The sequence below is a fragment of the Tachypleus tridentatus genome, chromosome 7 (genome assembly GCF_004210375.1).
Source record: "Tachypleus tridentatus isolate NWPU-2018 chromosome 7, ASM421037v1, whole genome shotgun sequence".
Taxonomy (NCBI): Eukaryota; Metazoa; Arthropoda; class Merostomata; order Xiphosura; family Limulidae; genus Tachypleus; species Tachypleus tridentatus.
In genome coordinates, this window is record NC_134831.1 from 77,599,355 (window position 1) to 77,611,816 (window position 12,462).

General features: G+C 32.4%; 1 protein-coding gene across 5 annotated transcripts in view; it reads left to right on the plus strand.

Annotated features, from left to right (window-relative positions):
• Positions 1–12,410, plus strand: part of LOC143256027 (A-type potassium channel modulatory protein DPP6-like) — a 367,278-nt gene extending 354,868 nt beyond the window's left edge. For 4 of the 5 annotated variants that reach the window (XM_076512601.1, XM_076512600.1, XM_076512603.1 and 1 more), the window contains 7 exons: positions 1,966–2,198; positions 4,242–4,340; positions 5,752–5,827; positions 6,306–6,500; positions 9,301–9,458; positions 9,996–10,127; positions 12,214–12,389. In XM_076512601.1, coding sequence (XP_076368716.1) covers positions 1,966–2,198; positions 4,242–4,340; positions 5,752–5,827; positions 6,306–6,500; positions 9,301–9,458; positions 9,996–10,127; positions 12,214–12,296 — 976 coding nt within the window. In that variant the 3' untranslated portion in view covers positions 12,297–12,389. Of the gene's footprint in view, positions 1–1,965; positions 2,199–4,241; positions 4,341–5,751; positions 5,828–6,305; positions 6,501–9,300; positions 9,459–9,995; positions 10,128–12,213 lie in introns of all 5 variants that reach the window. The other variant, XM_076512602.1, reaches the window with a different exon arrangement.
• The last annotated feature ends 52 nt before the right edge of the window (positions 12,411–12,462 follow it).

The window sequence follows — 12,462 nt, forward strand, 5'->3', positions numbered from 1 at the left end:
TTAACTCTTTCATTAAATCCAATTTACATCACAATTTTGAATCAGGATGGTTTGAACCTTTAACAGAAAGAGACTAAAGGAACAGTTTCGTCAAGAATTCACTATCTTCTTATAATGCTAAAGAAATCAGAAGAACAATCATTACTTGACATTCCTAATTTTGAGGTGGTAATCGATTATGAGTGTCTAACAGAAATCCCTTATTTAGTGGTTTTGGGTTATGAAAGTGGATGTCAAAGATGGTTACTTATACATCCTAATTCACCTGTGTGTCTGAAAAATTTCTTTGATTTTATTGTTGAGGAGTGGTTTATCAGTACATGGTTCTAATCTTTCATTTGGACTTAATCACATTTTCTCACATGTAGTCCAAACATTTGGTGGTCTTCTACAAATACTATATATGAATTATCGTCATTTTATAAAAGATTGGCTTATTTTCACTCAGTCATAACTTCAGCCATTGATTTACACTCACTAAGCCACACATTTAGCTTTTTAGTTTCTATACTGGGATGGTTTATTCACAAGTACCAGTTTCAGCTTATATGTTTGCTGTTTTTTTATGTTTGGTGTTTGGTGCAACAGAGATTTAGAAGAAACACTTTTCAAGAAAATCTTCACTTATTTCATTTGGCTTTGGAACACTTGGAGTCTTGAAAGTACCTAAATCTCTTCTGTTTTCTGTCTGCACAAGGGTGTCCTCTTTACTTTGGAAATGATCGTTTCTACATGAGGTGAATTTTGAAAATTTTCTTGGATTTTGTTTGTACGAGATGCCATCAGTGGGATCTTTTCTCTCAATGGCATCTGTATTCATAAAGTTTCCCTCTTGCTTCCAACTTATTCATATATGTACCTTTTTTCACAGATACTCTTGTGAAAGACTGGGATGTGGTGTTGAGGAATGGCTTCTTTCAGGTATGTGTTTCTTTCTGGAAACACTTTTTTGTATCAATAATTTGATGCTTTGGGCATTTCAACATATCTCTCTAGCATGTTTGTCCCTACAGGCCACAGTAACAACAATATTCATCTAAGTCTCTCATGCTCCTACTCTGTCAGGATTTTTTTGAGTTTTTTTCTTATGTTATATGAGAGTTCTCAGTGGGTTACAAGTATGGTTTTAAAATATCTTGTTTCTACTTGTTTGAAACTTTAATGATTTGTTTTCTATACCAGCTTTTCCTGAAGAAATATTTGCTTTTGTTGCTTTTTTTAGTGGAAGATGATCAGATATGTTTTCCATTGATGCTACCTGTACTTTTTTTTTCTCTCTCTCTCTCTAGGAAGATGTCATTTACTTATGTTATAATAGTCTTCTTACCAATGATTTGGGCATCAAGAAAGGATAATAGCTGTTTTTATCCTTTGTAGTGATATCTGAAACAGGATGCTTATTCTTCATAGAATGAGGGTTTTCATCAAGACTGCAACTTACAATAAAATCTGAACTATGGGAGCAAAGCATAGCTTGTATAACATTATTGTATAACAATAAGTCACAAGGAAGGTGGGTGAATGGAGATATATGCTCCGTAATTCATGAAGAATATTCAAAAGTTTTAAATGGTATATTTTGTTGACAGCATGAATACTAAGTCAAAAAGGAAAAACAAACTTGCAGTATTTCAGGGGTAAGTATTGAAATTAATTAGAACTTTAAAAATGTATAAATTTGTGCATTAAATCTGTTGACTAATTTTTTGTGGTTTTTATCTGTATCCATTATACCTGTAGTGATTCTAATGCTTCCTGTATTAGAGTTCTTGTAGCTTTTGAATAGCTTGACTGAAAATTCTTTCTCAGTATTAAAATTGTAGAATGTTATATTTTGCACAGTGCCTGAAAATAAACTAGTTTGGTTATATCATTTAGATAATACCAGAAACTATTTTTTACATAAACTTTAGTCAAAGTAAATAAATGGAAGAAATCATTGTCTGTGACTTAACTTTTGTGTAGGTATTACATTACTACATTGGAAGATAAACCTGGGGAAAGACATGTTTTTAGTGTCAAAGTTATGAGTGCAGCTGCTAAACAGAGGTCAGACATGTGTTTAACATGTGATCTTGATGACCAGTGTTTATATAACAGTGCCATCTTCAGTCCTGGTGCTAAGTACTACATCCTAGAATGTTTAGGACCAGGAATTCCAAGGATTGAACTACGACAAGTAAATGAGAATAAATTACGTGAGTTTTAGAATTTTGTATACAGTTAACTCTTAATTAATTACTTCCTTAAACATACTAACCTTTCTTATAGTAATCACCAATTCATATAATGACTGCATGCTCTTATATTGAGATTCTCCATAGCTCAGTTATGGATATATATAAAACAGACAGACAGACAGACAGAGAGAGAGAGAAAAGAAAGAAAGAAATTTTACTGGTGGTTTTGTTGACCCACATTGAGATAGTTCATAAACCAACCAAAACTGAGATGTTGCACAGACATGCTCATTACTTTTAAGACTGAAGTACATGTAACTCATCTTGAGATATTCTGAAGGTTAATTATAAAATTCAGGTTTTGAGACTCTTCATTAGACAACTTATGTTTAAATACTTCTCATATCAGCTATAAAACTAGGGCTTCAACCAAACATAGCATGGATGTCCCATTCATGTCATCAAACAACCATCTGCATCTCTTCAGCCATTATTTTTTATTATGCACTAAGCCTTACTTTGAAATATCCCAATCCTATGGTGTCTACCACACATGAAGGCAATCATTTTTCAAAGGTTGACAAACCTGTTAGAAAATTAAAATTCTCTGAGTCCTGTTTATACACATTGAGATGCTCTTCAAATAAGTTTAAAACTAGGAATTTTTATTGTTATCTTATCTAACACAATGGTACTTTACAAGTCAATTCAAAAAATAAATAGTTGGTTATTCTGGTCCACATTTATATAGTTCAAAGAGCAACTAAAGTTTAGTCAATTTTACTAATATTTGGGCACCCTTTATAATGATTTTAAAACTAAGATTTTAGTAGTAATCTTGTCATACACTGAGGTGCTTCACAGATCTGCTATAAACCTGAGGTTTAGTCATCTTATCTCACACTGAGGTGTTTCACAGACCTGAGTTTTAATCATTTTGTTTCACACTGAAAAGCTGCATATTCAAATTGAACTGAAAATACTTTTGGACCTTTAAAACAAGTATGAGTTACAAACTGTTATATTTTTCATGCTTCAATAAAACATTTGGCCATAAAATAAACAACTGAAACATTTTAATTTTCAATATTCAAATGCAACTGAAACTGAATATACATCGTTCTTTTAAAACCTTTTAGTTTTTGCATTTTTATTAAACTACATTTACATGGATTTATTCAATTCTTAACATATTGGGCACTATTAAAAAAAAAAAGAAAGAAAAAAGACTTGTATGTTATTAGCCCTTTTAATATAGAATTTGTTTTTAAAAACCTTAAAATAAAACTATATATATTCCAGTCATAAAGGCTTAGCTCTAATATACCAAAAGCTTTTCTTTGTTGAATTGCTTTCACGTTATCAACAACCATAAGACATTAGTTCTGAATGCCCTTAAAGTGATATAATTTTGTTTGTTTGTTTTGAGTTTTGGGCAAAGCTATACAAAGTCTATTTGTATATCCCTAATTTAGCAGAGAAAAACTAGAGGGAAGGCTGCTAGTCGTCATCACCCACCACCAACTCTTAGGCTGGTCTTTTATCAACGAATAATAGGATTGACCATCACGCTATAATGCCCCCATGGCTAAAAACGCCAGCAAGTTTGGTTGGATGGGGATTTGAACCCATGATCCTCTGATTGAAAGTCAAGCACCAAAAACTACCCAACCATGCCATGCCTGAAACAGTATAGAGCATGCAGGATAATGTACAATAGCTTTCCTTTAATAATCTAGTTTTCTCTTTGATAGTCTTGCTGTTAACTTCACTCCCTGTGAATTCCTAAGCAAAGATAACTCTTATACTAATGGTTCTACCTGTAATTGAAATTTATTATTTCTAAAATTTTGCCCCAATGATCAACTAAAAAATTTGAACTAGGGCTACATCCAAAACTGTGGTGTTGCAGAAATGTGTGTAATGAAAAACAAAAAGGCTTTTAGGTTCAACCATATTTATTTTGACTTGTGCTAACTAATGAAGTTTATGATCAGTAAAATGAGAATCAAAGTTCTAATATCCTTTTGTAATACCAAACTAACAGAATCTTCTTTACAGTTTTACTTTTAGATAATAATGATGAACTGAGAGAGTTGTATGACCAAAGAGCAATGCCTAAAATTCGGACATTCAAAGTTCCTTTGAGTAATGGCTATAGTAAGTATGTATTTAGGTATTGTTATAATAAAGTGACCAAAAGGAATTTAAGAATATGAAAATTTAGTTGTTTATATTTGAAAAAAAGTGACAGAAAGCATGATTTTTATGACATTAAAAAATCAGACATATATTTCTGATGATGATAAAATATGCTCTACTTCAAGAGTGTTACATACTTTATATTTTGAATACATTTTATTATTCAAGTGCACTAGGTTTGCACTGTACCTAATGAAAAATCTTGTAGGATGTAGTGTGTTTATTTCAGTTTTTATTCTCTGGTAAAAGCAGTATATTTAATCTACGTGTGTTTACCTTCGGAACTGTAATTTGTTTAATTCCTGTCTTTTATGATAAGTAACTTGTGTTGATTTCACATACGCATGTGTACATCTTTTAATAAGAATGATGTATTTGTTCAGTATCTCAAGAATGTGAGTAGTGTGAATTTTGTTCGTATTTAACTATTCTTGTCATGTTTCTTCTGATCAGTTGACTTGTTTAGGAGGAAATGTATCCACAGATGAGTGTAAAGTTTTCTTTGATATTGGACAGTTACTGCACTGGTATGGCTCAATACCATACTGCTCCTAATTTATGCTCCTGGGGACATTGTAAACTGCCAAAGGAGAGGAGGTGCTAATTTTTTCACACGTGATTTGTTGATTTCAATGCTAATAAGTGTGTGTGTGTTCCTTTTTTCAGGTCAAAATAAAAGTGTATTATATGTTGTATTACTATTGCTGTCATATAAGGCAAGCTTTTTAATTAAAAAAAAAGAGGGGGTAATTAGAAATGGGGCTTTGATTATTAGCAGTGTGGTAAGTGTATTGCATATTTGAAGAATGCCTGTTTCCCAGAGCTGCAAAATAATTATTCTAGGTATGTTCATGTGTGCTGTGCATTTGGAATATTCTGCTAGAAATGTTTCATTCATTCTTTATCTTTTAGTAGTAATGTTGTGATGACTTTGTTTTGTTTTTGGCTGGTGAAGTGTTCATTTTATATCTTTTAGTAGTAATGTTGTGATGACTTTGTTTTGTTTTTGGCTGGTGAAGTGTTCATTTTATATCTTTTAATAGTAATGTTGTGATGACTTTGTTTTGTTTCTGGTTGGTGAACTGTTTGTTTTCTATCTTTTAGAAAGGTGTGTGATCTCTTTCACTTTGATGTTTTCATTCTGTAAGGTTTAATAAGATTCATATCTTTCATTTATTCTTTATCTCACTGACAAATGTGCTTTATAAATTTTTTGTATTTTTTTAATATTGCGTTTTCTTTACTGTTTATCCTTTATGTTGTTTATTGCTTTATCTTGGAAGCTAAAACATATTTATTTTCAGTTTTAATTTTTTATTATGATAATTTTCTGTTTTAAAGTTATGTTTATTGTGCATCTCCTTGATAGGTGCTATTGTCAGATTGTTTCTTCCTCCTGAACTAAGTGATGATGAAATCACCAAGTACCCAATGCTGGTCCATGTGTGAGTATTTTTTTTCTTTAGAAGCTGTGAATATAAATTGCTGTTTAGGCTAAGACGAGAAAAATGTTTTCATAATGTAATTCATGGAGTGGTACCACTGTGTTTTAAATTCATTTTTAAATGTTTGGATGTGTTTAGATTATTGTGTTTTGAGATATAGCAGTTGGTTTATTTTCAGTATATTTTACTTACACCTTTGTTTCCTTATTAAAATTAATTAATTCTAAATTAACTGGCATGAAATCAAATGTGTTAATTTCTTAAAGACATTAATATTCACGTCAGTATAGTACTAATTCTATGACAGAATTTTGTAATATTTTCAAGGTTACTGTGTGTTTTGTGGCAGGGACTTAAGTTGCATAAGAATGTCTTCATGTAATCAGGCCATCTGTTATCCTTTCCATACAAAGTTACTTTTATGTGTTTGTTCTTGAGCTGTAATAAGATGATTTCTTTTTAAAAATCCTAATTTTAGCTATGGTGGTCCTGGTGGCCAGCTTGTCACAGAAAAGTTTGCTGTAAAGTGGGGAACTTATCTTGCCAGCCGAAAGGGTATTATATATGTAATGATTGATGGCAGAGGAAGTGGAAACCGTGGTGAAAATATCTTACATGAATTATATAAAAATCTTGGAAGTGTAGAAATACAAGATCAAATAAATGTTGCAAGGTAACAAAATTAAAAAGTTGTAAAAATAAGTTGTTTTGTTCCTAGTAGTATGTTGTAGTGCACGTCAAGTTTAGCCTATCATAACTAATGGACTCTTCAGTTTCTGGTGTTTATTCATTGTTTCTTAAAACACATTCAGACTTTTGTCAGTGTTACTTGATAGTATTTGTAAGAACAATATCTTCAGATTTATAAACATTTCATTTTTTAACCTATATCCTGTAACAATTCATGTTTCTTTACATTTTCTTTTCTTACATGGTATATTGTAGTTATATGATAGTTACAGATTTGTTTATTTTTCTATAAATATTTAAACTTGTTTAGCACCTTTAGATAGAGATTTTGTTATCCTGTTTTAAACAATATTCAGTTTCTTATACGAGGTCTGTTCAAAAAATACGCAGACTGACGTCATAAAACAAAATGTACTTTATTTAGAAGTTACAGGTCTGGGACCCCTTCAAAGTGCTCTCCTCCCCAACGCACACACTTATCCCAACGGTGTTTCCACTTGTTGAAACAGTCCTGGTACGCTTCTTTTGTAATGTCCTCCAGCTCATTCGTCGCATTTGCCTTAATCTCGGGAATCGTCTCAAATCTTCTTCCTTTCAAGGGTCTTTTGAGTTTGGGGAACAAGAAAAAATCGCAAGGAACAAGGTCAGGTGAGTAGGGGGGGTGGGGAAGAACAGTGATCGAGTGTTTGGCCAAAAACTCACGAGTTCTGAGGCACAAATTTCGCAGCAACGCGGTGCATCTTCAATTTTTCGGTCAAAATCTCGTAACAAGATCCAACTGATATCCCACACTCTTCAGCAAGCTCCCTGACAGTCAGACGTCGATTTGCCCGCACCAGGGTGTTGATTTTGTTGACGTGTGGGTCGTCAGTTGACGTGGAAGGATGTCCAGGATGCTCATCATCTTCAATGGACTGTCGACCATCCTTAAAACGTTCATGTCACTTGAAACATGCAGTACGCTTCATAGCAACATCACCGTAAGCCGTGTTAAGCATAGCAAACGTTTCAGTCGCAAGTTTAACACAAAATTTCACAGCAAGTCGTTGCTCCTTCAGGTCATTCATTCTGAAATCTGCCAAACGAAAAAATCGCACTTCACTTAAAACCGCGTAGCTAATACACAAATGAAGATATCTGCAATCGGAAAATGGCGTCGTAATCAGCTGATCTGTGCGAACCTAGCAACGCCAAGCGGATTCCCCTGGAACCAACTGGAGCCGCGCAATTCAAACAGTCCGCGTATTTTTTTTAACAGCCCTCGTACATTTACTTACTAATATAGACAATATCATTTTGTTTCTGTTCTGTAATGACCAACTTTGCCTTTTGTGCATGATGAAAATAATAATATAAAGCCATAAATGAATTTTAGCCAGTACTGGTAGATAATTTGGAAAACAGTAATGAGTGTCAATATTATAATAATTGTACCAAATTCTAAATATTAAATATAGTATTTTAGTTTAAATTGTTAAATACTTAATATACTATTAAATTATAAAATAACTAAAAATGATAAGGTTTATAAAGGCAATGGTGTGTACATTCATGTTGCCCTGTATACTGAGCATTGGCATAACATTTTCCCAAAATTCATTTGTGTATAAAACATTCATTATACAGTTGTTGATTTATATAACATGTGAGTTGGTAGCTGTTAATGGTACGAGCACTTTTTTTAAGATAGATCTATTTTGTCTTTGTAAACACTTATTAGAGGTTCTAAAACAATGCAATAGAAATTTACTAACCCTTATTTTCCAGGTAAAATTTTACTTAGTGTTTAATGAAAATGAAAAATAGAAGAATTGTAGATGTTATAGTTGTTACCATTCATGCTCTATACTTATCCAAAACCAACTACATTGTAGTTAAATATATAATATTCTATGTTGTTTCAATATATTTCAAACTTTGATAATCACATTTCTAATCTTAACAGTAAGTTGATGAAACAATATTGTTATCATTATGATACTTTACTTGTTAAAGGGTTGAATTTGGTTTGATCTAAGTAGCTAGCTTGCTCTGAATGTGAGTTTATATTGAGTATGTCAACTTGTCCACCATAAAAGCAGAACATCTGTCTGAATTTTTTATTAATTTCCTTTCCAATTTAATTTAAAAAGTTACACAAGTGAATAGGTTTGGTTGTTAAATGTAGTTTTTGAAAGCTACTTGAAACCTCCAAATGTGCAACATGTTCTACAAATAGCATTTTAAAGGGCACATACATCAGTGATGCAGTTGCTGACCAGATATATTTGCTGTTGTGTCTTGTGGGTTTTTAACTTCCTTAAATCTGTAATTTTTTGTGCATTCTGCCAGAATTATTTTTTTGATTTTCTAATAATTATTACTGTAGGTTATGACTTTAATTTCATTATGACTAATAACATGGTTTGGAAGAGTTTTCAGATAAAGAGGTGTAAATGTTATTGGATGCTGTCTCCATCTACTGGGTAAATCAGGATTCTTGGTCAGATGGTGGCAGCATCTGCTTTGGTTTAAGGAGTTAAAGAAAAAACCTGTTAATAAACTTTCTCATATTTTTGAGTGAATTTTCAAATGCTTTTCTATAAAAGTGAGAGATAAAGCAAATTGATTGTTTGTATTAATCTTTTCCACACATACCTCTATACTTAAACTCTGATATTTACCCTAGGTGTTTTAATTTAACTAGCAGTATCAAGAAATGTACAAGCAATCTCACGTGAAATATAAGATGCTAAACCAGGGTTTCAGTTAGGTTTCATTTCAGAAGCTACCCATTATTTCAGATATTTGAGGAATGATTTACCATTTATTGACGTGGAGAAAATTGCAATCTGGGGCTGGTCTTATGGAGGATATGCCACAGCTATGGCTCTTGCTACTGATACAGGTGTTTTCAAGTGTGGAATCTCTGTTGCTCCTGTTACTAATTGGCGTTACTATGGTGAGGCAAAATTCTGTTACAGTGGAGAGTCACCTTTTTTCTTAGAATATGAAATATTAGCTTTTGAATAGTGACAATTTAAAACAGGGAATATTGTCATTAACCATTCTTTTAATAAGCATAATAATATAATGTAAAGAAAGATTAGTTATGGTAGTAATTTTCTCATTTACTGTAAAAGGGGAAACTCAACAGATCAATTTTGTTTTTGTTAATAGATTGTCTGTTGTAGTTCCAAAATAAATTAGTTAAGATTGAAAAAAAGGCTTAAAATGACATTACAAATGTAACATCTTAAATTCACTGCATCTGCTGAGGTTTACTATACACTAAATAGATACATGGTATAGAATCATATAAGATCACGAAGGCCTAACTTATGTTACAGCTGTAGTACAGTGTATGCACTGATACATTTGAACAAGAGTTAAACGTTGTGAACAATTTACAGTTTACCATGTTATTCAAAACTTTTAATTATGGATCATAAAAAATCTGTTCAGCATTTCTAATGAAGTTTTCAATTGCTTTCATTAGATTCTGTTTATACTGAACGTTATATGAAACTTCCTAAGGAAAACTTCATAGGTTATGAGAAGTCAAACTTACTGAAGAAAGCAGGAAATATTAAGGGCAAAAAATATCTTTTGATCCATGGAACAAGTGATGGTAAGGTACCATTTATTATATGCAGAAAAAAGGCTGTAATCCTCACAGTCAGTTTTTTATATATTTTACAAGTATTGTTATTACTTTCTTAAAGTATGATTAATAAATATACAAGATGAATGTAATTTAAAGTTAAAAGTTTCATTCTATATTACACAAAGTATTCAGTGTTAGTTTTATGTTCAGTACTACAACCACTATTTAGAGTGAGTCTTAATGTATGTAGCTGTTTTACAATCTATAAAGATAGAAATTTCACTGTGTATGTACAATTAATGCTCTAGACAGGTTTCATTGTGAATTCTAGAGTTAATACTTGAAACTGGCATCACTGTATATTGTACAGCTAATGTCTGAAATACGTTTCATGATATATTTTCTACAGTTAATACTAAAAGCAAGTTTTGTCATGTATTCTATAACGCTATGTAACACATATTTTGTTCCTGGATAGTATATGTTATTTCGTAATTGCTTATGTTGTGAAAGTACAGAAAATCGCCATTATTCCCTTCAAACCTTGCTTTTGTGACTTGGATAATGAAATTTAGAAATTAACCCATTTTCTATGTAAAAACGGGCACATTTGCACATTTTCATTTACATAAGGTCTCAATAAAACAACATATGAATCAAGGTTTACATGTATTTATATTAAAGTTACACAAAAACGTTTAGAAGTGAGTTTTTCAAGTTTTGCAACTGTAATGTAAATCACTTTTACATATCAGCCCCCAAATATAGTCTCCCATCATGTTTTTTTATATGCTCCTTGGTAATGGCATTCAAAATCCAGTATATCTTGGTGGAAGTGCTCGCCTTTCTTCCTAAATATGTTCCCATTTTCTCCTTGAATTTTCAAGATGAGCTTCAAAGATATGGACTTTCAGAGCATCCTGCAGCCCATTTTGCTGTAGTTCTTCACCAGAGCCTCAACCAGATTCACATAATTTTTGGCCTTGTGATTGCTCAAGAAGCCCCAAACCACTGTGACAAAGCTGCCCCTTGCTTTTTTTTCCTTCCTACTAAGCTTCTTGAGGAATTCTGTGAACTCCAGGATCTTCTTTATTTGTGGTCAAACGAAGACACCAGCTTTGACCTTTGCCTCAGACAGCTTACTGAAGAAGTCTCGAAAGTACTTGAAGACTGCAAACTCCTTATCAAGAGTTGTGAAAAATTGTTTAATAAGACTCAATTTTATGTGCAATGGTGGAAACAACACCTTCTGGAGGTCCTCTAGTGGCTCACACTTGGCATTGTGCCTCCCCACAGAGAACTCGGTCCGTTGTGGTCAGTGTTTTCTGTTATAGTGCGTGGCGGTGTCTCTGCTGTACCAAAGATAATGGAGAAACTTGGTAAAACCTCCTTGGAGACCTATCAGGTATGCCACCATTTTGAAGTCTCCAATAACCTTCCAGCCATACTCATCATACTTCAAGACAGATGCTTTCACAGAGTACTTTTTTGCTCTTGTCTTAATAAATTGGCTACATATATAGCAGAATATGTCTGGAGACTGCTTACAGCTTCTTGATGCCATCACTGATAAAATCAGATAGATCTATGTGTTCACTTAGGCAGCTAGAACTAAATGAAGTTTTGAGTGTTGTGAGCCCCTATATATATTACTATGGAAAGTTCTAGAAAATTCTAAAAAGCTCTACAACATCTAGAAAGTTCTTGAAAATTCTTGTAAGTTTTGAGAAAATTTGCTATCAGCTACTCAATAGTGAATCAACCTGGAAATTGGGTAAATTTGAAAATTTCATTACCCAGGTCACAGAAGCAAAGTTTGAAGAGAAAAATAGGACTTTTACCATTTACTTTAGGCATAAGCAATTGGGAAATAACACTTTCTGCCCAGGAACAAGAAAAAGTAAAAATTTTGTTACATAGTGTATAATTAATGGTTGAGACAGATTTTTTGACACATTTTACAGCTAATGCTTGAAAAAGGTTTCACCATATATTCTATGACTAGTACTTGAGACAGGTGCCACAGTCATAATTTTAAGATTGGTATGTGTTGCATAGTTCATAATAATTGTTTTATTTCAATTATTTGAGATATTTATTTCCTTTCCAGACAATGTACATATATTACAGTCTATGATGCTCATGAAAGCTCTCTCTGAAAAGGGTGTGCTTTTTCAAACTCAGGTAAGATGATCATTGATACATACTTCTTTCTGATTTTATTTTTGTATCAGGGAATAAAGCCTATTAGTGATTTATTAACATTTCTTAAGCATTTTCAGAATTTAACTGTATAAATTCAAAGTATTTAAGTTACCTAAAAGTTAAGTACATCAGCCACAAGACTTATTTACTTAAG